Raw genomic sequence first — 24,192 nt, forward strand, 5'->3', positions numbered from 1 at the left:
AACCCTCCCCCATGGGGGCATGTATCATTCACTCTCAACTTGAATAAACTCAAGGGGAGAAGGCTAGAGTGCTCCCTCTAAGGTTCGCTCTCGAGCGCCGCTCTCGACTGAAAGTCGACCGGCCTCGAGGAAGCCTTCTATGGGACTCTAGTTTCGAGGCTCCGAGCTAACCTTGGTTAGCACGGGCTCAAAGGAGAAGGGGTTGGGTTAGAGTTCCGAGGGTATCCTAACATCGATACTTGGAAAGACGCGTTCAGTCCAAGTATGAGGCGGCCCCGACGAATCTCTTGCTAAAGGTGACTTGGAAAGATCCGCTCGGCCCAAGCACCTGGCTAACAACCCCCTCGAAGGCTTTCCTAACATAGGATTAAGTCGTGCCTGCAGGGTTGACCGAACCTATTGAAAAAATATCGACGTGTCAACTTGTCCAAGTGTACGGCGACTTTCGTTATAAGGCCGGCATACACGTCCTACTTTTATACCCGCACTTGTACCATCGAGCGTTGGCACCCCTTACTCTAATTGTCCTCGAAAACAAAAACACGGACCAATGGCTAGCGTTTGGGAAGTCTCGTTGGATGAAATTTTTTGTCCCCAGAGAAATACAGACAAATGGCTATCTTTGGCCATTGCCGAGATGCCCTTAACCCCAACATCATATAATCATGGCCTTTGTTTTTGGCGTCACCGTATCTACTTAGGATTGGCTCCTAATTTAGTGCAGAAGTGTGAATTCTAAGGAAAGATGACATAAGTGTAAGTAAGATTATGAAAGTTTATCAAGAAATCAACTTATTATGCTAGCACGGAATTGCGTGCAAGAATTCAATATGAAATTTCATACACCCTCCGCCCCAAACAATTATTTTTCTGAAATTGCCTCCCATTCTAGAAACAGCCAAACATGATTTTTAAATCCAGATTTCAGGTCCAGCCAAATGAAATCCTGTTAAGAACTTGATTTACTCAAACGATCCGAGGCAAGCAAATTTACTCAAACGCAGAAGCCGAATCGAGCGCCGTCTGATTTCCCCCTTCCCGCAGCCGAAACCCCGCCGCCGCCGCCGCCGCCGCCACGCGCCGTGCGTAGAACCACGGCCATTCCGCTCCAGCGGGAGCCGCCTCCCCGGATCCTCCTCTCGTCGGCGCCGCACGCCCATTACGGGGAACTGCTTCCATGACGCACCGACACCCAGGCCCAAGTCGACGCGCAGCAGCTCGCGCCGCCATGGCCCCTCCTTACAGCGACCGCGACCGCGACCGCGTCCTCGGCGAGGAGGTGCTATACCTCCACTCCCTCTGGCGCCAAGGCCCGCCGCCGGACTCCGCTCCCGCCCCGCCTGCCCGCGTGCCCGGGGGATCCATCGCAACCCGCATCCGCGCCGAGCGGCGGCAGCGCCGCAAGCTGGAGCACCCCCCGGAGCCCGAGGACCCCGGCTCCGCGTGGCCCCTCCCGCCCTCTCCGCCCGCCTCCCCCGCCTCTCGCTGGGCCGTGGCTTCCTCCTCCCCCGCCCGGCAGTCGCCGCCGCCTTCGCCGGGATCTCTCGCGCAGCAGGCTGCCCTTCGCGCCGCGGATGAGTTCTTCTCCAGGCACGCCTCGCGCGACGACGAAGAGGGGTCTGATTCTGAATCGGATGACGAGGAGGAGGAGGAGGAGGCGGCGCGGTTCTTCATGGGGCTGTTCGAGCGGGACGCGGCGCTGCGGGGCTACTACGAGAGGAGGTGTGAGGATGGGGAGTTCCTGTGCATGGGGTGCGCCGGGAAGAAGGCGAGGAAGGGCAAGTGCAGGAAGTTCCATGGCTGCCTTGGCCTCGTGCATCATGCGCACGGCGCCAAGCGCTGTGGGAGGCCGCGGGCACACCGCGCGCTCACCGCCGCCCTCTGCCGTGTGCTCGGCTGGGACATGGAGAGGCTGCCCAGTATTGTCACCGACCCCCGCGGCACCCTCGGCCAGGCGCTTGATGGCGATGGCGCCGCTGCCCATGAGATAAAGGTTTTTAGCTTGTTCATTGCTGCTCAGATTTTTTGCTAGTCCGATTTAATTGTTGATCTCGGGAGAATGTTCATACTGGAGAGAGTGACGACGATGCAGCGGAGGTGTGTGTCTTGTTAAATGGTTATCGTAACACTGTTGGTTGGTGAGGTTCAGTGGCGGAGCTTGACAGAACTGTCCGGGGAGGGGGAAAGGCCTATTGCATGCATGGATCTAAAGCTGCAGGGGCCATTTATACCAAATTAACCGAAAGTTAGTAATTAACAAAAAATTGGCATGCTCCACATAGCTCCGCGAGTAGTGACATTGCTGGTTACTTAATCTGGGTTGGCTGTTGGTTCAGGGAAGAATGCTTCCTTGAGTGCTGAGGATGTAACGTTGGCTTGCAAACTTGTTGAGACTCCATTGATCGCTTAAGAGACTACTGTCTGTAATTCTGATATGGTTGTTGATTTCAGGAGGATATTGATACTCGGAACAATGCTGTCCCCTTGAGTGATGGGGAAGCAGTGAAGGTGTGCAACATGCTAAATCATTACTGATTGATGATGAGATTGTTACTTGGTTGGTTCTGACCTGATTTTGTTGTTGCTTTCAGAAGGATGTTGTCATTGACACAGGGAAGTGCGTCCCATCAATTAATGACAATGCTGGCGAGGTTCATGAACAAGAGAAGGGTATAGGATCTGCTGAAAAGGTTTGTGTCGGCGATAATTGGCTGTATAAGTTCAAGTCTAATATGCTGCACTACTTCAGTAGTATTTCCTTATCGAAGGTTTTCCTACCTTCTATGTTTTTCCAATCAATTTCCTTTGATGGTTGAGGGATAAAATTTCATCGCGGCACTTCATATATGGAATTAAAGGGAGTAGCTTTATTGTCTTATGCAGGAGGATACAGACGATATAGACCCACCGAGCTCCGAAGACATACCTAAAGAGGTCTGTAAAACTGTCCAGGAGGTCAGTACTGATATTGGTTCCTTATAGTAAGGCTGAGTAACAGGAAAACTGATTTTTAATAACATCTTTTTTGTGGAAACTCACCTTTGACAAGAATCTTGCTAATCACAAATACATTTGAACATATAGCTGACCTGAAATAGTGAAACTGCAGCAGCACTGCATCTAATCTGATGAAACTTTCTTCGTGACTATTTCGTACTTGGAGTAAAATGCACCCGCGGTCCTACTATTATTGAGGAGGTGTAAACTTAGTCCTAAAATTATGAAAATGCACGTTTGGGTTCCACTTTTATGTTAAGTTGGTCATGACAGTCCTAAGCTGGTTCTGTCGCGTTTGACCTGCCTACGTGGCACACTGACCCGATTCACATCGGTTAGGGGGCCCGCAGAGCATAACAGATGCCAGTCTGCCCCCTCTCATCCTTTCCCATCTAGTATCGAGACAATTACTCCAGCTAGCTATTGTACGTCTGGTCTCAAACCGGGGAGCTCGCGACGACGATGTCGACGAGACCAGCTCGCCGGAGCGGAGGCGGCGGCGGCGTTGGACGCTTCGCGGTGAGGCGTCGTGGGGCACTATTATATGCATTTTCATAAATTTAGGACTAAGCTGACACCTCCTCAATAATAGTAGGATCGCGGGTGCATTTTAGTCTTCATTCTTGTGGTGTTCTAGAGTTAGGAATTGGTTCTTTTATTCAATTAAAATATGCACTAAACATTCTATATAAATAGTCCAACTAGGTGTAGTGATTTCGATCAAGATTTCTCTTACAAAGTGATAACATGTGATTTATGTGCTTTTTAGTTAGAGTAAAATACACCCACAATCGTAATATTATTCTGGAGATGTCAAGTTAGTCCTAATTTCATGAAACTGCATATCTGGATCCCTAATTTAATTAATTTGTATAGCATTGGTCCTAAACTCCTTTGACAGGTGTTGACTATCCGCGTGGCACATTGACCATGGACACGTTGGTAGTCCATCTCTACGGAGAGTAGCTTGTAAAGTGGTCCCATGAAAAAATACAAATACACTCAATCAAGCAAGCATTGGCACACAAGAGGAAGGAAATTTAATAGAGCAAGATTGCCACAATGGACTCACAGTGGACAAATCTCCAAGTGGAGCTTTAATAGAGGATGCATTCTATATAGAATCCATCAACCAGAGAGTACTCTCAACCAATCATCCAGTGCAACCTACGTGAAGAAAAATCACAAAATCAAAACCTAGGAGTACAGTACAGTCAGGATCCTTACCTAACAAAGGAGGAGGATCGTCGAGGAGTTGATGTGCAGGGGCCATCTGCAGGTTCCCCTCGCCAATTGGTTGCGGGCACTCGTCGCCATCCATCCTCGTATTGCCGTTGTCAAAGTCGTGTCATTAGGTATTGTCGGCCAGTTGCCACCATGCAGAGAAACTACGGGGTGTGGACCAAAGAGCCCCATCCGTGTGTGTTGTACTAGTCTTATGATCAGTAAGCTAGTACACACGGATCGACTTGGTAATAGAATGGATATCCCATAACTAAATAAGTACCTACATATAAATATGCCATGATGTCGAGGATCTAGAGTTATAGCTTGGTAGCGTTGAAACACCAGTCTTGTAGAGGAAACACTAGCCCAAAACTTTAAAGCCCAACAGGATGCCATACCAACTGGTACCCGACTGGCGTTGTACCCTAGTTCTTGCAGTTGTTGTCATATCTGTTGGTGAAGTCTTGATCTTCTTCCAGGTCTGGCAAGATCAGTGAGCCATGTTATTGAATTGTGCTTGCTAGCATCCCAAGGAAGATAACAAATTCAATATTTATACATGCATAACTTAGTGCAAAGAAATAGCTCTAATATATGTTCATAGAATTGCATAAAGTCATGTTTATTTTGCAATATCATAAGTAGATTGTAAACATGTACTGTCGGAGCCTTTTTGGTTCGGTGTGTACTCCCTCCGTTCCATGTTAGGAAGCATATAAGGTTTCACGAAGACAAGGCTTTGACCACAAATTACTATATTAAGATGTGGTTTATATGACATGAAATTAGTACCGCTAGATTCGTTATCAAAAGTACTTCATGATAATTGTGGTTTCGTATCTTACAAGCCACATATTAATAGAGTAATTCTGGTCAAAGCTTTGTCTTAACGAAACTTAATACACCTTATATGAAGGAATGGAGGGAGTAGTATGCAATTTTAAAAATTGTAGTACTAGTAAGTACTCCCTCCGTCCCATATTAAGTGACTCAAATTTGTCTAAAAATGGACGTATCTATATACTAAAATACGTCTAGATACATGTAATATTTCGACACTTAATGTGGGACGGACTTGTAATAATGTAAAGTAGATCATGTGCAAACATGATCTAAGATTCAACATCATGTGCGGACATGATCGTAAGGTCAAGATTTCATGCACAAACATGAACATAATTTCAAGGGATAATGTGCAGACATGATATTGATCGTAATGTCAAAGGTTCATGACTAGACATGAAAAATTTGCTAAAAAACATGTGCAGACATGTTCCGAACTACTGGTGGCACAAATACACCAAAAATCTTCTCCCTTCCCATGGAACACTCCCAACTGATGCATCATTTTGAAAATTGTTTTATATCTTTTGAAACTAGAAGCTAACCTTGTGAGGCTTGGCTGAGCCCGTTCTTGAGCTTGGAAATGGCTATTCGAATAGATTTCGCACTTCGTAGAGGTTGTAGTGCTTTACCCACAAGATCTGATAAGCTCATCATGTCGGCCATGCTCTTTTTACGGAACGTATGAGGTTTGACGTATGTTACAAGACTTTCCTTACACCCGGTGCTAACATAGGAACATACACGATGGGCTATCCCCCTCAACGCTCGGATTCTACTATGAAATGCATATTTTGATTCAGGGTGTTGAGGCGATTCAAATGGTGGTCTCACATTTTTCTGGTTTCAAAAAGTTTGAAAACAGTTGAAACACAAATCTGGCCAAATCTTGAATTTAAACCTGCTCTAAAATTTTGAAATGAAGTTGATTTTTTTATTTACAATTTTTTCAAAAATAATTCAAATATTCTTAGGGAATGTTGGAAATAGAAAATTTTAGATAAAAAGATAAAACATTGTTTTGGCTTATTTTTTAAAAGCATGGCAGTAATTGTTATAATATTTACTGCCTCATTTTTACAAAGGTTGGTGTATTTGATTTCCCTAAGCTAAGACTTTGACCAATAATTACTTTAGTAATATGTAATGTTTAGATAGGAAACCACTATTATGAATAAGAACTTTTGAAGACGTATCTATTTATATAAATTTTGTACTTTAAAAACACATCAATTCTTGATCAAAGCCCTGTCTTAACGAAACCAAATACGCCATCCTTTATGAAATGGAGGGAGTATTTAACACAGAGTATTAGGTTTGGCCACTGCAAGTTATAAATAGGCTCGACCTTGAATTTTTGCCAAATTAGTGGATTAGTTTTTCATTTTATTTGAATTTAGAGATTGGAAATTGGATTTTGATAAATACACTTTTTGGGGTTTAATCCTCATCTCTTGATGATATTAAGACAAGATAGATGAGAGAGATTGGGTTTATGAAGGTTTCAATTTATTATTTATTTATTTATCTTTTAAATGGTTTCCAATTCCACAAAAAGGCATTTGCTCCCAATGAACTCTAGTAAAAGTCATTTTTTTAAATGAACTCAGACAAACTTTTTTAAATACTCCATCCTTTTGACAAAGGTTGGTGTATTTGGTTTTGTTAAGACAACGGTTTGACCAATGATAATTCTATTAATATGTGTTTATTCATACATGAAATTTATATCAATGGATTCATCTTTAAAAGTTCTTGCTAATAATCATGATTTCGTATTGTATAAGTTACTCCCTCCGATACATAATAAGTGTCGTTGATTTAGTACAAGTTTATTACAAAGTTGTACTAAATCAGCGACACTTGTTATGGATTGGAGAGAGTACATATTAATAGAGTAATTCTTTGTCAAAGCCTTGTCTTAACGAAACCAAATACGCCAACCTTTGTGAAAAGGAGGGAGTACGCTAACTTCCGTGTTTACTATAACAAGTTTTTCTGATTATGAAAATTTGGGGTGTGACAAACCTATCTCCCTTAAAAGAATCTCCTCCCTGAGATTCTGGAGACAATAGAGATAGGGGTACTTGGTTTGAAGACGGCTACCGACTCTGTGTGATTTCTCCATTGGGACTTTGTAGAATTTGATTGTGTGCCTTCAGTCATCGTATTTTTTTCTCATCCAACATGTGTATTGGGTCCTCTCGGTAGATAATGTCTCCACGAAGGTCAATGCTTCGATACTTGGGTAGTCATTGAGCGTGGGATTAACAGAATCCTTGGGGACACTCCCTAGGCGTGTTTGTGGCAAACATTTTGCAAGCAGTGCAACACCTGTTGAGAGGTAGTGCTTCCTCTTTTGGCGATAAGCTTGAAGGTATGCCTGGGCATTCGTCGGACCGTGCCGGCTTTTGGGCTGGGCTTCGTAAAGCCCGATAGCAAAACCTGCTCGGGCCTGGCCCGAGGCCCAGTAAAACCTTTGTTTTGTTTTTTCTTTAAATAATCATTTGGGATAAAGTCTATTTTATACCTGACTTTTAGATAAAATATCACTTTTTTTTATTCATTTCGAGCTTTCGGGCTGAGCCCTAGCCCCGCTCGGGCATTGGCTGGTCTGGCCGGGCCACCCATGCCTAGGTATACTTGAAAGGTCTTGTGTCGGTGTGGTTGACTTGCTGGTTGAGGTCCTTGCGTTACTATCTAAGTTAGGGCGGTTCAAAGTGGTTTATGATCATCTAGCTAGTAGATAGGTCTCTGTTCTTCTCCTTTCAAGATATGAAAAGGCCGGTATCTTGGCGCGGATCTTTGAGGTGGCCGATTTGTAATCTCCAGGAGTGGTACGTGCCACTCAGAAGTAGACATCTTCTCCAGGTTAAGGTCTTCATTAGAGCGACCAGGTTAGCGTAGATCTTCTATCTTGGTTGGGAGTCAAATATTCGTGTATTGATTTTCTTTGGGATGCATTTGGTCCAAAATTTATTTTTTTGTGGGTTCAGTCCCACTATAACATGCTTTGTACTTCCTTCAGTGGCTCAAATGGCGGCCTTGGAAGACTCGCTCGACTATTGTTGGATGTGGAGAAAACAAATGGGGTTTATATAACCAACACTCAAACTTATGACATTCTTTTCAATGTATTTACATCTCCGGGTCAAGTAATTGCTAGATGCAAAGAGGTTTCTCAAAAATCTTAAGGCAACTGAGTTCCTTGATCCAAATCAATCCTCTTGGGTACTCCTAGCAGACCTTGCAGTCTATAGGCTAACCTATTCATCTCTATGGTCGGTTGTCTTTGCCGGTACGAAGTAGGTATCTTTGGTCAATCTGTCCAACATGACCCATGTGGAGTCGTGTCCTGGGTTTTGGGTTTGAGGATGAAAATCCGGTAATAAAGTCAGTAGTCGCATCAGCTACATGTTTACTTTACTAGGTAATATTGAATACCAAGATCATAACTCTTGATGAGTTCTAACCATCTTCCTTGTTGTGCCAACTAATCTTGCTCCAAGTGGTCATAGGTATGCAACTTGTTTCCAACTCAAGTCTAGATGTAAGGTGGGGAAGATATCTTGGTTCTACTCCATTTGTTTGTGGTTGCGAACTTTAGAGACGATCTTTCGAGGTACTCCCTCCATTCCTTACAGAGCTCATATAGATTTGTGCACTTGGACCAAGACAGCTCTTCGTTTATAATGCCATTCATATTGGTTTAAGAGAAACGAAGAGCTATACAACGTCTTGTAATGTGTGTGGTGTCTTGTAGTTGGTAGCTTCGCATGATGACTTGACTTCATTCTTGTAACTCTTCGGCGTAAGCCTCTTGAGTAGAGTTGAGAAGTGGGAGTAGGATGCACTGGTGCTGAACAGACTTCTTAGAACTCTTGCTTCTGAAGTTGGTCTTAAGAGTTTTGAAAAGGGGATGAGCAAGTGGGTAAATCATTTCATTTTGCCGAGATTATGGGAGGAAAGATAAGAAAGCTAGGAGAGATAAAAGAGAGAAGGGATGCTTATAGTTCTCACAAAATAATTTGACGAAGTCATGGGACTTGGGCATTCCCATGAGGGCCTAACCCGGTCCATCAAACATGGGGTGGTTCAAGACTCTAGGAGGTGTCCCGCTGAGGGGCCCCGCACCAAGTTGGAGTAGCAACCAAGATAACCTCAGGATATTTTAGCGGTAGGCTAGTCTTTTAGCCCGAGGGAATCTTACCTTGTAACTGCCCGCCTAGCTATAACCCTCATCCGAATCATATTATGTAAGCCAGGGGAGGGAAAATCCCCAGGCACAGAGTTTTCTTCCCCAAGTTCATCTTCTAGACTAGAACAACGATAGGAGATAACATATCTCAACAACCCACCTCTGTACTCACAGATCCGAGCAACCTCGAAGGACATTATCCTCGAGTTGCTCGAACACCTCTGTACTCACAAGCAGCCACAAACAGGTGTAGGGTATTACCTCACATCGAGGGCCTGAACCTGTATAAATCCGTGTTTGGGTGTTACCATCGGTGATCCTTGGCCGTGTGCTACCCTGAAGCAAATACTGCCGGTACAGAACACCAACATAATCTATAAGCTTAAAATAGTCCTTAATCTAACATCCACTCTAACTAGGGTCAACCTACAATCAGGATGGCTCTAATACCATGTCTATGGGGATACAGGTCGAACGACCAAGAGCCCCATCTGTGTATGTTGTATTCGTCTCATGATCAGTAATCTAGTATGCATAGATCGACTTGGTAACATAATGAGCATCCACAACTAATTAAATACTTACATGTAAATATGCCATGATGACGAGGATCTAGAGTTCACACCAAAATCTTGCAAAGGAAACACCAATCCAAAACTTCAAAGCCCAACGGGATGCCAACCCAACTGGCACCTGACAGGGGTTTCGCCCTAGTTCTTGCACTTACCATCATATCTGTTGGTGAAGTCTTGATCGTCTTCTAGGTCTGGCCACATCAACAATCCAGCTCATTGAATGTACTCGCAAGCATCCCAAGGAAGATAACATATGTATACATGCATAACTCAGTCCAAAGGAATGCTTTAATCTAGGTTCATAGAATTGCGTAAAGACATGTTTATTTCACAATATCATAAGTAGATTGTAAATAGGTAGTTAAACATGGTAGATTTTAAAAACAGTTCTAGTAAGTAACATGTAATAATAACGAAATCATGTGCAGACATGATCTAAGGTTCAACTCATGTGTGTGCATGATCATAAGGTCAAGAGTTCATACGCAGACATGAACATAATTTCAATTAATCATGCGCAGACATGATATGTCAAAGATTCATGTGCAAACATGAACACATTGCTAAAGAACATGTGCGGACATGTTCCAAACTCTCGGTGGTACAAACACACCGAAATCTTTTTCTTCTCCCTTCCCATGCAACACTCCCAAGTGGTCCATCATTTTCAAAAGCCTTCGTGAACCTTTGAAACCAGAAGCTGACCCAATGTAGCATGGCTGAGCCCGTCCTTGAGTGTGGACACAACTATTCGAGTAGATTTAACACTTTGTAGAGGTTGTACAACTTCACCCACATGATACAATAAGGTCATCATGCTGGCCTTGCTCGTGGTTGGAGCTATCGTACAAGACTTTTCTTCCACCTAGTGCTAACATAGGAACCTACATGATGGGTTATCCCCCTCAAGGTTGGGTAGATACTAGGAAATGCCAACAGGAATGCAGGCCACACCCATTTGTAGTCAATTTTTGTGTGTACTACATTTTCAATGAGGGGCCATTTGTTGTGTCTAGCAACCCCATTTACAAAAGGGTTAATTTGATCTATGCCACTGTCTATTCCACCGGCTGGAGATATGCCATTACAAAAACTTGACTTGGAGAAATGCCACTCTAATTTTCTTATACCTCTATCAATGCCATTCTGTCCACTTAAGACCAATAACTGTTCATAAAATACATGTATTTCAGCGTGTACAACAATATTTACCATAATAACCCTATTTACAACGTTCCTCAGTACGTTCGAGTCTTCCAGGCACCATAAAGGTTCAAAAAATTATATGCCTATGTCTACAATATACGTTCAGCAGTACAGTTGGGAACAGGATATGAGGAGCGTGTGGGGGATAAGAGGAATAGAACTGTTTGACTTGGGATTGGGACAAAAAACTGTTCGTATAGAGCTATGTCTATACGTATTTGGACAATACACGTGCTGGTATTGGACAAAATGGCAGAGGTATAAGAAAGTTAGGGTGGCATTTCTCCAAGTAAAGTATTTGTAATGGCATATCTCCAACTGGTGGAATAGAGAGTGGCATAGATCCAATTAACCCTTTACAAAAAGGGAGGCCCTATCGAGGAATGTACCTATGTACTAACAATCCCACGTCACGTTGAGTTGAGGTCCTAGGTTAGCACCAAATGAAGTACAAAAGTACAGTACTAGATCAAACCCCATCCCATATAGGGGTGATGTTGTAGTACGAAAATGCCAGGTTACGTGGATTTGGACTTAATTGATTCGGGCGATTAATTCAGGCGATTCCCATCGATTGATAGGGTTATAACAAACTCCTCTTCACTTGCCCGAATCTCTAGTTCCAAAACCTCCATTTTATTTAACAAAATTCTCACCAAATTTGGAAAACATTCCTTGGACAATAAATGGACATTCCTTGGATAATAAATGGCTCCCAATGTTTTATCAAACTCCCAAGTTTTGTATGGAGTGGTATACGACTCTCATCCGTGCTTTTTCTTATGCGGGGCTAAGCCAATATACATTAGCTAAGCATGTTAGTCCCACTTACAAGGGCATGATCAGTGTCTATCACTCCTAAGGTCTTGTTTGGCACTAGAGTTTTTCTAGTGTAAAGTTATTGGTGTTTGTTTCTTTGATTTAAGGAGTGAACATGAGGGTGGGGAAGTGTTCACCTCTTTAGAATCAGGCGAACGTCCATTGGACAGAAGGCTCGGGAAGGATATGACGTTGAAGGCGCATCGCAGAAGGCGCAAGGAAAGTGGAAACCAAGACAAGTGCGAGATATTACGGACCTGATTAGTAGGCCCATGTCGTTAGTGACTCACTGGCTTAGCTAGTGTTAGAAAAGTCTGACATGCATTCTGCGGGGGGGAGGCAACGGAGCCAGTCGGGCTCTCGCCAGGCGACCGGTGGCTCGACGATGGCCTGCGGGGCTAGAGGTCGAACCATGGAGTCAATGAGGACCTCCTAGCACGCGTGTCGGACCACGACGATGAAGGAACATGCTGTGGAAATAGATGTTGACGGCGAAGTAGGATGAGGGGGCTCGCCGGAGGGAATGGAGTGCCCTTTGAGGGGCAGAGAAGATCCAGGGGTCGTTGCGAGTCTTTTGGTGGCCTCCTTGGATGGTAAACATTGCTCGAACGTGGCTGTCGGCGACGGGCGATAGCGCCTCGGCAGCTGCGGTCGACACAGGAACACCAGAGGGCTCAGAGTCTGCAACAAAGATGCGGGAAAGCTTCGTGGGGTCCATTATATGCTCTAGGTGGAAGGAATCGAAGACAGGACGTGAGGGTCCATCGCCATTGACTAAAATATCGCGGCGGTTACCTCCATGTTGCTGAGGAAGAACACAAGGTGGCCAAAAGAGGGCTCGGGAGTGGAATTGAGAGGTGGAAGAGTGGTTCGAGTGGCTCAGAGAAGCTTGTGAGCGGCTTAAATAGCTAGGAGCTGGTGCACCGTGCACTAGGTCCACGGTGGCCGTGGCGAAGCTCAGACCATGAAACCAGGGGTGATGGAGGAGGCTTACAAACAAAGGAATAGGGTAGAAACGAGAAGGTTCCAGAGTTTACCAGGCGGGGATGATGCGTCGTCGAGCCGCTCGACGGCAATAGAAAGAAAGAAGGGGCGGATAGAGATGGAAGTAACAGAGGGGTCAGCGCAGTGAAATGGCTTTGGGACGGCGTGAGGCATAGAGGAAGGCAGCAACTTTGATAAATCTTTGAAATGACTTTCTATTCGACAAAAAGGCATTGATCCCAATGAACTCCAATAAAAGCCAAATTTCCAAACGAAGTCAAACAAAGTTTTTTAAAAACACCAACTTCCATTTTATTAAAAATAAGTTTTTCCGTTTTTGAAAATTGGGGTGTGACAAGAACGATTGGGGAAATTTTGGATGGGGTGGGAGTGAGGTTTACCTACTCGTGAGGGGTTCCTTTGCATAATCCAGAGACGCGCAGTTCACACAAGTGGCACCTATGTTGTACAACTTAATTAAAATAGGGACCCAAATATGCAGTTTCATAAAATTAGGACTAACTTGACACCCGGAATAATATTAGGACCGTGGGTGTATTGTCCTCTTTGTATTATCAAGCTAGGAAACAATTTATCAAATGTGTCCACAGCCTTAACATTTGTATCAACATGATTGTTTTCTTTTGGTAACTATACTTTTGGCATGCAGGAAGAAGCTGCCACAGAGAATGGGGAGCATGCTAACAATGTTGTTAGAACTGGAGGAGATGATAGTGCTAACCTGGGAAACAACCCAATGGATTCACCAAAGGTATATTATTGCCATCCTAACTTGTAGCTGATCACTATGCTTGAAATCCATCAGTTTCACTTGAGCATTTTGTGTGCAATCACCACCTTAGGTGTACTCCTGCACCCATGCCATCTGGACATCAAGAATGGAGATCTAGATTAACACACAGGGAGAAGCCACTCACTTGGTGCCAATTTGTGACACTCCACTGGCTCAGCCACTCCAACCCCAAGTCTTAGCCTGGCCATTTTGCATCTAGCGACTGACGGGACTGGGACAACCATGGACAGGCCATAACACCACCACAAGGTCCACAATAGCAATGGCTCATTTCTGCTGGCCAACCTAACCCCACAACCGCCGGCTCCAACCATCCAACCCGCGCCACATGTTTATGGCCCTGACCCCTGCTGCCACCTGATCCGGCCACCCTAACTCTTTCACAACTGGATCGGGCCCCATCAACATCGACAGCTTGTACTCCGCCGTCGAAATTTTCATCCTCCGTAATGCCAAGGAGCATACCACTGCGACTCCTCGCTATGGTGTGCGTACTTGTATATTTTCTTTTTACATTATCTTGGGCAGTATATTGTTTCATTTCAGACATTATGTTGTATTTTGCATTGTTGAACCGGCGAAATTTTCGTCCTCCGTGATGCCAAGGAGCATACCACTGCCACTCCCTGCTATGGTGTGCGTGCTTGTATATTTTCTTTTTACATTATCTTGGGCAGTATATTGTTTCATTTCAGACATTATGTTGTATTTTGCATTGTTGAACCGTCGAAATTTTCGTCCACCGTAATGCCAAGGAGCATACCACTGCCACTCCTTGCTATGGTGTGCGTACTTGTATATTTTCTTTTTACATTATCTTGGGCAGTATATTGTTTCATTTCAGACATTATGTTGTATTTTGCATTGTTGAACCGTGTGTAATAGTCTTTTAATTTAAAAATACTGTGTAATACAATGTCTTTTAACATACAAACATATTTTTTGTACTGTATGTGAACATACATATTTTTTACATCTTGCTCATACAAAATAAAGAATGTCAATTGAGAAAGTGCATCTCAGCCAGCGTGATGTCCCCAGCCTCATCTGCAGTTCTGGACTAAGTCTTCTAGGATATTCCAAATCCGGGAGTGCTGGAGTACATCTAAGATGGAAATACCTAGATTGGGCTGTCCTGTTGAAGATTGTTTTATTTTTCTTTCTTTCAAAAATGCATACTTCAAAAGTTTCGAAGAAAATTAATAGACACATACCATGGGATGAAGCACGATCTTTACAAAATTTGCAGGGTGAAATATCATCCCACGATGTACGAGTAGAAATTTTCTGAACTTGGAAGCATGTTTTTTCCTACCGTGCAGATGCACTCTCAAATCATCCTAGCATTTTTCAAAGCTGGTACCTGTGGTTGCTTACCAGCATAGTTCCCGATGATATCAGTATTTCCTGATACTGCGTGTTTTCTGGAGTGCAGAGTTGATAGTTGAGATTGTGCTGCTGTATGGACATGAGTTGGAGAAATAGTTCCCGGGTAGCTACCTCAGCCAACTGATAGAAGGCGGGCGAGCATTTCCTTTCCTGTTTTAGAATGAAATGCAATTTGGTCTCTCATCCCAACGAAAGGCTTACATTTTGTGGTGCGGTTTCCACCTTACAGTTTTAAAAGCGTGTCAACAGTAACAGCTTCTCTTTTCTTTGTATCAGTATTAAGTATTGTAGAAAATCTTTGTATCAGTATCAAGTACTGTAGAAAATAGACGATCGAAATGGTTTCTCCTTTTCTTCTTTCAACAAGAGCGATGAAACCTAGTTACAATACAAACTGCAATGGTACAAGGTACAGTTGGGAAGAACAACTCCTTTGATTGGTTTTACAAATTACAAACAGCCAGAAGCTTTCCCTAACTTTCAAGGGAACAACACAGATTGGTATGTGTGGTCGCTCTTACAATTTGTTCTATACCTAGGCACCAAAAATGTGGATGTTTAATGAATATGTGCATGTCTCGCTCACTCAAAATGAAAAGAAAAACACCCGATGCCATCAACTCCCATTATGAACAAGCACACCGATTTGTACCAGCTGCTGATCCTCAAAATTTTCCGATGAAGTTAGCTTGCACTGTGATACTGAAGTTCGAGTGGCTATTCAGTCGTAGATGAGAAAATGACGCATCCATCCTGGATATGATGTGGATTAAGCTCCAGATTGCTTGCGTTTCTGTCTGAATGTCTTCGGTGGAAAACCTCTATGACTTATTTCAACAAGCAGGCATGCATGCTCTCAATCTCAAGGCATCAACGATCCTGCTAAAATCGGATTGGTTAAGTTGAGCACATTTGTCATGGAAAAGAACCAATAGTGAGAAAAAGTGCAAGAGCTGAATAAGCTTGACAAACACTATTGCCACAGCCCAGGAATGATACTCCCAAATGGCAAGCATTAAATCTAGATGCTGCATTACTTGGCATGGAAATGACAGCTGGATTCCAGCACACGTCAAAATGGTATTTGATCCGAGTTATTTCTTATCAGACATGAGTCTATTTTTCTAGTATTGATGCTCAAAATCTAGATACTAGCACAGACTAGAGAATATGGGCATATTAGATACCAAAAAAAACTCCCTCTTCCACCTTTCAATTTCACCGCTTCCAGACTCAGAAGAGTACGACTGTATGAGGGTGAACAGTTTTGTTTATGCATCCATGAATAGTACAAAAAAGCTATGGAATCATTTTCATTATGCTTCAGTAATTTAATTTACTTGGACACTGATCAAAAGTGGACTAGGAGCATGCGTGTGCCTACAAATCTGCTCAATCATGCAAGTTCTTTTTTACAAGACATGCAAGGTTTTCTTACCAGATGACAGTTAAAATGTCGCCACGTTCCAAAAGCTATGTATCTTCATCCTGAAACTCATCCTGATATTCCAAGTCATCTAGAATAATGTATTTGGCATCTCCGTTAAACGAAGAAGAACTAACTTCATCCTCATTTATGTGACCCTTTTTGAATTTCTCATACCTGTGATTAGCCATAAATATTATGACACCAAGAAAAGGATTAATAATAGTACCAATAAGCTAACTTCCTGATAATGTGGTACAACAATTGTTCCACCACTAACTAGTTTGTTAGCAAGTTTACAATGCACACAAACTTCCTCCAAATTTCCTGTAGTCAGTTTGCAGCAATATCAAGAAAGTGATCATTCTAAAGATGAATGTGAAACTATTTTGGGATATGCTGGACAATCAAAATATTTTTTTTTGCTGTATAAAGGACTAAATATCAATAGACCAATGTACCTTGGTTTTTAAACAAGCACTTAGGTAACAGATGCTAAACGGTTGAGCCAGAGCAAGTCATGGAACTAATACCATCCAGCTAGTCAAAATAGATGAACTTTGCAGCTAACTTATTTCAGTATTCACTAGTTCAATATATTTGTGCTATGCCATTGTGAATAGTGACATTTTTAAATTTGAACAAACATGACAAGAGCCATCTAATGTTACATTGTAGACGAAAATGCATATTATAACTTGATCAAATGTTAAAGAAAGAAGTTTCAGTTTCATTTGTTTAGCACTTTAGCTTGAATCAGCAAACACATGTTGCTCAATTATATCCCCAAGAAGAACACATAAGCTTGTAACAAAGGCTTTGAAATCACATTCATGTTGTCCATGAATTAATCTTGCAAATAATATAGGAAAGAGTCACTTACTTATACCAATTGAATAAGCTAACACCAACCATAATGGTGATGAGACCAAACCCTTTCAACCAAGTAAATTCATCGTGGAAATAAAATACTGCAACCTGAAAGGATAAGGTAAAAAAATTCCTTCAGCACAGCAGCCTGAAAGCATGTTGTTCTGAATCATAAGAGTCTAGGAACAATATATAAACCACTTCCCAATATTTAGGGTTATGATACCAAGTACAGTACCCATCTTCATACTAGCTTTAGCAGACAAGCATACACCAGAAATGCTGTTGGACTTTTGCGTGTACCTCTACTGATAGCTTGCCTCAACTAGTGCATGCGACAAATGAAGAAACTATTGCTAAAATTTGTTTTGATGCATCTCAAATTTTGAACAAACTACAGAATGACTCCATTTTTGGGTTCAATATTTATAACCCTTTTATGTCACGAGTTACTAATTGCTTATCATCATCTTATCCTGATTTTATTTTAGTTGAGGTGTCAGTGTCCTCAATGCTTAATAGAAGTATCCGCACAAATATCGGCTAATAGAGAGGTTTTACTCCGCAAAGCGCTTCTGCAATTCGGATTCTGATACATGTGCAAGTAAATATAGAACTAATCTTATAGGAAATGGCATTTTTAATATTACCAAGATGGTTACAGATTCTTTTACTACCCCAGCTATCGTCACGGTTATAGCACTGGTTGCTGAAACAAGTATATACTCCGTTAACACCTGCAGTTGGAATAATATATCATGACATGTAATGATTTATGATATTTACAGAGAAGTTCATTCTGTACCAAATAAACAATTGTTACCATGAAAAAAGCCAAGCTCCCTCCGATTAGCATGAGTAAGAAACTGCGCATGACATGCCATGGGTTATCAAAATACGCATTCTTCCGAAAATCACTCCAAGGATCCAATAGGAGAGATAGTACCATTGTGGCTATGGCCATCACTGGGGTAACATGACTCATCAGGGTGATTGGATCTTTCAGGCCTGCCAAAGGAAGATGGATTATTGAGCTAATGAACACCTAGTAGTCAATCAGGACTGCTATGTTCACTAAATAACAATGGCCCCACATTTATCCAAGCACTGATCTCCAGATAAAAAACTGGAGTTAGAGCTAACAGGCCAAATGGGATGGATCCAGAAGAAACTAGAGCTAATATGCATGGATTAGGAGCTCTGTTCTTGATGCTTTGGAAGCCACCCTTTAGATTCTACACAAATTTCAGGTCTCCATTATATTATGTCCTTGACTGCTTGACCACTTGATTCTCACTTCTGGAAAGAGAGGATAGATCTCTCATCCAAACACCTTTAAGGCTCCAACTTTTCAAATGCATCTTCTCCTTCAGTCTTCTCATTCAGTAGAGATAGAATTGCAAGGACCCAGCTTCTCATTGAAGATACAGGAGCGACCCAGGCCAAACATTGCCACTCAACGAAATAAATGGTTTTGCTGATATGCATAAAAGGTGCCGAGCAAATTATTAAGCACTAGAAGCACTAAAATGTCCACATAACTAATACTCCTCCCTTATTGGTGGTACATATATCAGAGGGGGGGGGGGGGGGGTGGAAGCAATGATAACGTACCGTAACTATCTTTCTTGAAATATTAAAATCCACATGCACATAGACAAAACAAATCATTAGCACTGTGGAGTGTGCAAGAAAAAATGGAAGATGTAAGAATGGATACTCCCGAAACACATGGATAGCATTAGCTAACCACTTACTTGCAACAGAATCTGAGTCATGGACCAGCGGAATCCTGACATAACAGCAGCAAGCGTCACAAAAATGAATCCCCAGAAGTCAAAGTCGGTCTCCTTGGCAACTGATGAAGAATATATCATTAAACCACAGTAGGTAAGTCCAATGCACATTACCTTATAGCATTGAAAACGGACTGCAGATTGAAAGGCTATAATTAAATTGGCTTAGACAAGAAGAGGATCTACATCTACTACAGAAATACAAAACTGAAACTATTTGGAGAATTTGACATATACATGTAGCTGAATGTATTTAACAACCACAGATTATCTGCACAACAGCTTTAGGCTTCAGCTCAGTACAGCGCTGAATCAGTACTACCTAGAAGAAAAATAGTTTTCACCTGGGGAGGCAGATGACTCACTAAAATAACTGTACCATGAGCTCCTATATGTAAAATCCCTGAAATCAACTTGGTAGTCCAAATGTAAGAAAAAATTGATCGTCACTAGTAAGCCTTTCAGTTCTCTATTCAATTTGCCCGTGTTGCAACATCTGCTATCTTATCAACTATTTTAATGAAAGTTTCTTTTGGGGGAGCAAAAAATCTAGTTGGGTTTGCTGATCTCTGGTGACTACTGAATTAGTTGAAAGTGGTTTATTGATCGGTGGATAATAATGGAAACCATAATATGCAGTTATGCACCATGTGGCTATAAACCAAAGTGGAAACATGCAAGGAAGGTTCCTCCATAATTTTAGGAAGTATAAACAGCAGGCACCATAGGTTTCTGCAACAGTCAACTTTGAAGGATAAACAAACATGTTTGCTAGCTTGAGCCTTATACTTAGACAGCTTAGGATATTTCATTATCTATCAAATGAGATTTTTATTTATCACCGAAATATTTATGCTTCAAGCAGTGCAGAAAAAAATACAATAAAACCATAAACTGATAATAATACAATCTTAACAATCACCTAACAGGTACTGAAAAGGTTGTTTACTTAGCAGCTGACCATAATAGACCTCTATGCATTTAAACCCATACCTGTCAACAGAACGCCAATAGAAATGACAACTATGATTCCCATAAGCTTGATGCTGGGACTCTCCAACCTTGTAAAGCAGGAAACAGCTTTTAGAAGCATATCCATGTTGCAGAAGTGGCAATAACACACTAGGTTGCACAAGACAAAAATGCATACTATCACTCCGTTCCATAATTCTTGTCGAAATATTACATGTATCTAGATACTTTTTATGAATACATACATTCATTTTTGGGCAAATTTGAGACAAGAATTATGGAACTGAGGGAGTACATGATAAAACAAAGTTACTGTTCTACAGGTCCTGTAAATTCCAAGTAGGTTGCGAACACATGAAATATTTTCTTTAGTTAGAAAAGAAATGCAGAGACATTTTGAAGTGTGCTAACCGGCACTTTAAAAAGATTACTGTAATTTTAAAAGTCAAGTTAAAGAAAAAAGGAGTTATGGATTCAGGTAGTACTTCTTAGGTTGTTCATGGCTATTTTACTGATTTACATATGATTAACTCACTTTACACTTTTTTTATGGCTTCAAAAGTGGGAACAACATATAACACCACCAACCAATCATGTTGCAAGTTAATGTTAAATAGTGGTTGTAGATGCCCTGATCTGCTTATATGGATAACTAACTATAAAACTAACAAGCAAGCTGAACAAACTATAATCAATGTGACTGGAATTAACATCAAAGCCAGAACTAACTTATCAGCATTGGTATGCGGAAGCCATACTACAACAGTATCCAATTTGAACACTCACCTAAATGTAAAAGCGAATAGCAAAAGAAAAATCGGCGAGGCTGATTTACACTGCAAAAGGTCAAAATTCAAAAATCTAGTTAACCATCTGCCAGCTGAATTCAGTTAACCAAAAGTGTAAGTGGAGCAAATCCTTTTGCGGGTAACACACCATAGTAGCGAATGTGACTGAGATGAAGACTAGAGAAGCGTTGCTCAGGTTGATGTCCAGTGCGGTTCCCAGAGCAGTTGGCACGACTGCAGAGAAGGCATAACCAGAAGCATGATTTAACAGAAAAACACACACAAGCAAATTCTCCTAACTAAACCGAGAAATGGCAGAGAGCAATTGATGATCCAAACCTCTCATTAAGTAATCCTTCCACCCCATGTCCACCGCAGCGTCCAGCCCCTTGGCCTGGAACAGCATGATGATCTTGGAGAGCGCCGCCTGCAGCGCGAAGTGCACAGTGTTCATCAGCAGCGGAGCCGGGAACTTGCCCAGCTTGTCCCCCAGCAGCGTCTTATTGTATCTACCCAACAACGAAACAACCGGAATCAAAAGTTCCGCCGCAGCAAGCGAGAGGTGCGGAGAAGGGGTGAGATCCAGAGGGAGGCGCGAGGGAGGTAGGGAGAAGCAACAGCTGCAGCTGCTGTATCAGCAACAGGAGGAGCGAACTCACAGCGTGAGGCAGGTGCTGAAGGTGTACCAGACGAGGATGTAGAAGCCCGTCTTGAGCACGACGGCCGGCGCCAGCGCGGCGCGCTCGGCCCGCTCGAGCGACTCGAGCTTGGCGACGGACTCGCTGGGCCGGAGCCCTCCTCCTCCTCCCCCCGCGGCGGCGGAGGCTGCGGCGGTGGTCCCCGGCGGGTTCTCGACGTCGAACGCCTTGCGGTCCGGATCCGTGGCCGGCGCGTGCATGCTCCGCTGCCTGAAGTAGCCGGATCGCGGCGACACGACCTCCACCGCGCCGTCCGCGTCCGCCTCGGGCATTCCGCCTCCTCCTTCAGCAGCGACGACACGCAGAGAGAGAGAGATCCCCCGGTCGTCCGCCTACGACGAAGCGGGCGCCGGCATCGCGCGCCGGGCGGGGCGGGGGACGTCCCGGGACGCCAAATGCCGCCAATGCTGCCGCGGTGGGGAGAGGCGGGGGATCTGGGAGGGAGGAAGGGGATGGGAGAGAGACGTTGGGGGGCCTCTGTGAGTGCGCGCGGCTGCTCTCCTCACCTGACCTGCTGCCTGCCGGGGAGGGAGGGACGAACGACGGTGGGATTTGGCGGGTGCGGCAGGCGCCAGCGGTTCGGGTCCGAGCCGGAGCCGCCCGGTTGGGTTGGGTTGTGTTTAGGTGGACGAGACGTGAGACGGAAGGGTTTTCGAGTGGTGGGTGCGTGCGGCGTGCGTGTGATCCTTCCTCTTTTTCTCCAACGACAGTGGTTAGTAGGCTAGCTTAGCCAGTGGTCGGCATATATGACACTCTTTACTTTTCTTTTTCTCTTCTAAAAAAATAATTAAACAACTTCAGCAATACAGATAAATTCTAATAAAAAACAATCACACGTGGAATTCTCTGTTTTCTCCCGCTAGCACGAGTTGGTATGCTGTCTTTGCCGCTTCACAATCGATGTTAGATGTAGTTGCCGCCCACGGAGAGAAAGCCATCAAGACTAAGGCCTCGTTTGGGAGATTAGTCTTTTTTTAGTATTTTCTTGATACCACGGTTCCCAAAATTACCAAGGTTTTAATTACCGTGACATGTTTGGTTACCTTGAGAAACTGTAGTATTAATACCATAGTATTCCTAAAACTGTAGTATTATTTCTATATAAAAAAAAGACCCCTAATGTCCACATGGTCCGGCGTCTCGTGAAAGAAAGTGTCGCTAGGCAGCATGAAGTTCCTGATACATGTCCGGTGCCAGCTCTCCAAGGAACAACATCCGATGGGCACATCCTTGTATACTTGCATAAGATTTTCGAATCTTAAAGGCATGGTCATGTTGTTCGGTTTTATGTTACTACTGTATGTGGATTTTGGTACATGACACTAGATTTGCGGCACGTAAAGTACATAGATGCCATCTCCCGCGAGACCATATGTTAATCTTGAAGTTTTTGTGCTATTTTTTTCTGTAAGCCGATGAGTCGACTTTGATGTTTGGTGTCCTTTTAATAAAATTATGATTGAATACAGAGGTCGATGATTTTGGGGAAAAAAAACTACCTTTGCTCGCTGCAATTTCTTCCTCTTGATTCTTGTTTTTTTTTAAGGTTGTTGATTCATGTTCCATGAGCCGCCGGTTACAATTAGGCAAGCCTCACCAAGACACCAAAGCTTCTCGCATGTGCCTTAATTGTATACTGCTGCATCCGCAATCATTCTTGTGCTCTTTGTAGGAGAACTTTTGTGTGCATCATGATTGTTTTGGTCAACCAACAACCACGCACAGCTTCCGTCTAAATTGCATGTCTCTTTAGGCTTCAATTGATGCTTTTATAAAGACCTTAGAAGCTTCGGTCCCTGGCTTTCCTGTCAACAGTTCAACTTCTCTGACCTCCCGAAAAATTGCACTTTGCACTGCCTAATTCGACGCACTTTGTACAAACTAACAAGATTGGTATCCACTGGTATCCACTTGGCATTAGTTTACATAGTTCTAATGTTTTCTTGCTCTGTTCGCTCTGCGGCGATCGAGCAATTGCTATGCACTTAAACACGATGGCATTTGGCATCGATGCAAAAGCATAAACAAGCCGCAACAACCCTGAGTCCCTGCCAACAGGCAAAAAAGAAAAAGGAAAGTGCATGACTCAAAGCGACCCGCGAGGAGACAAAATGAAGAGTTCGGGGTACATGCATATGGTTCCAAATCTGGCGGTGCAGGCGTAGGCCGGAGAGGAAAACTGACAAATCGCACAGGCACAAACGGAAAGGAGGCAACTGAGGTGAATGAATCCGAGAGCGATCCACAACGATGAGAAAGCAGATCTGATCCGATCCAATTGCAAAGGGAAACCACAACTACCTAACCCGTATGCGTATCCAGTATCCACACCCTTCGCACAGACCCGACCCGACCCGGTTCCCATGATCCCATCTCTCAAAGCAAAGGTCTTAGTCTAGTTAGGAGTGTTGATTAATTGCATCCCAGATACATTGGTCGGGTGCTTAATTATGGACTGGCCGAAGAAGACACCGGTGGTTGTTGGACCAAACACGCGTGTGGAGATTTAACAACTGGGTTGTGCCATGTTACCTACCCGGACGAACGAACAGCTACGCTTGCAACACGAACTTTGCACTGCAGTTTTCTG

General features: G+C 43.2%; 2 protein-coding genes across 6 annotated transcripts; one reads left to right on the forward strand and one right to left on the reverse strand.

Annotated features, from left to right (window-relative positions):
- The first annotated feature begins 916 nt into the window (after nt 1–916).
- On the forward strand, nt 917–15,502 carry LOC100836720. Of its 4 annotated transcripts, none has more exons than XM_024456827.1 (6): nt 917–1,993; nt 2,452–2,508; nt 2,592–2,690; nt 2,884–2,934; nt 13,520–13,621; nt 15,099–15,502. In XM_024456827.1, the coding sequence occupies exons 1-6, from the start codon at nt 1,178–1,180 to the stop codon at nt 15,102–15,104; spliced, it is 1,131 nt and encodes a 376-aa protein (XP_024312595.1). In that variant the 5' UTR covers nt 917–1,177; the 3' UTR covers nt 15,105–15,502. The 4 variants fall into 4 exon arrangements, with proteins under 4 accessions (XP_024312595.1, XP_024312594.1, XP_010228026.1 ...); XM_024456826.1 differs by having other exon boundaries at nt 936–1,993; nt 2,884–2,955; XM_010229724.3 differs by lacking the exon at nt 15,099–15,502 and adding an exon at nt 13,713–14,591 and having other exon boundaries at nt 949–1,993.
- Nucleotides 15,463–22,203, reverse strand: LOC100836848 (probable sugar phosphate/phosphate translocator At1g06470). Of its 2 annotated transcripts, none has more exons than XM_010229725.3 (12): nt 21,564–22,203; nt 21,244–21,413; nt 21,053–21,138; nt 20,903–20,952; nt 20,138–20,205; nt 19,106–19,206; nt 18,963–18,975; nt 18,172–18,356; nt 17,999–18,085; nt 17,362–17,456; nt 16,491–16,655; nt 15,463–15,934 (listed from the first exon to the last, which is right to left on the reverse strand). In XM_010229725.3, exons 1-11 carry the CDS (start codon nt 21,872–21,874, stop codon nt 16,526–16,528), a joined length of 1,296 nt encoding a protein of 431 aa, XP_010228027.1. In that variant the 5' UTR covers nt 21,875–22,203; the 3' UTR covers nt 15,463–15,934; nt 16,491–16,525. The 2 variants fall into 2 exon arrangements, with proteins under 2 accessions (XP_010228027.1, XP_003564319.1); XM_003564271.4 differs by having other exon boundaries at nt 15,463–15,931; nt 21,564–22,199.
- Between the last annotated feature and the right edge of the window lie 1,989 nt (nt 22,204–24,192).

Source organism: Brachypodium distachyon, chromosome 1 (assembly GCF_000005505.3).
Source record: "Brachypodium distachyon strain Bd21 chromosome 1, Brachypodium_distachyon_v3.0, whole genome shotgun sequence".
NCBI classification, from domain to species: Eukaryota; Viridiplantae; Streptophyta; class Magnoliopsida; order Poales; family Poaceae; genus Brachypodium; species Brachypodium distachyon.

Excerpts from the sequence above, each read along its gene's own strand:
- LOC100836720 (XM_003561042.4), top strand. The coding sequence starts at position 1,178 with ATGACGCACCGACACCCAGGCCCAAGTCGACGCGCAGCAGCTCGCGCC. Across the intron at positions 2,509-2,591 it reads GTGATGGGGAAGCAGTGAAG|AAGGATGTTGTCATTGACAC; the intron begins GTGTGCAACATG and ends TGTTGCTTTCAG. Across the intron at positions 13,622-13,712 it reads ACCCAATGGATTCACCAAAG|GTGTACTCCTGCACCCATGC; the intron begins GTATATTATTGC and ends TCACCACCTTAG.
- LOC100836848 (XM_010229725.3), bottom strand. The coding sequence starts at position 21,874 with ATGCCCGAGGCGGACGCGGACGGCGCGGTGGAGGTCGTGTCGCCGCGA. Across the intron at positions 20,953-21,052 it reads CAGTCACATTCGCTACTATG|TGTAAATCAGCCTCGCCGAT; the intron begins GTGTGTTACCCG and ends GACCTTTTGCAG. Across the intron at positions 19,207-20,137 it reads TATTGGCGTTCTGTTGACAG|TTGCCAAGGAGACCGACTTT; the intron begins GTATGGGTTTAA and ends ATTCTTCATCAG.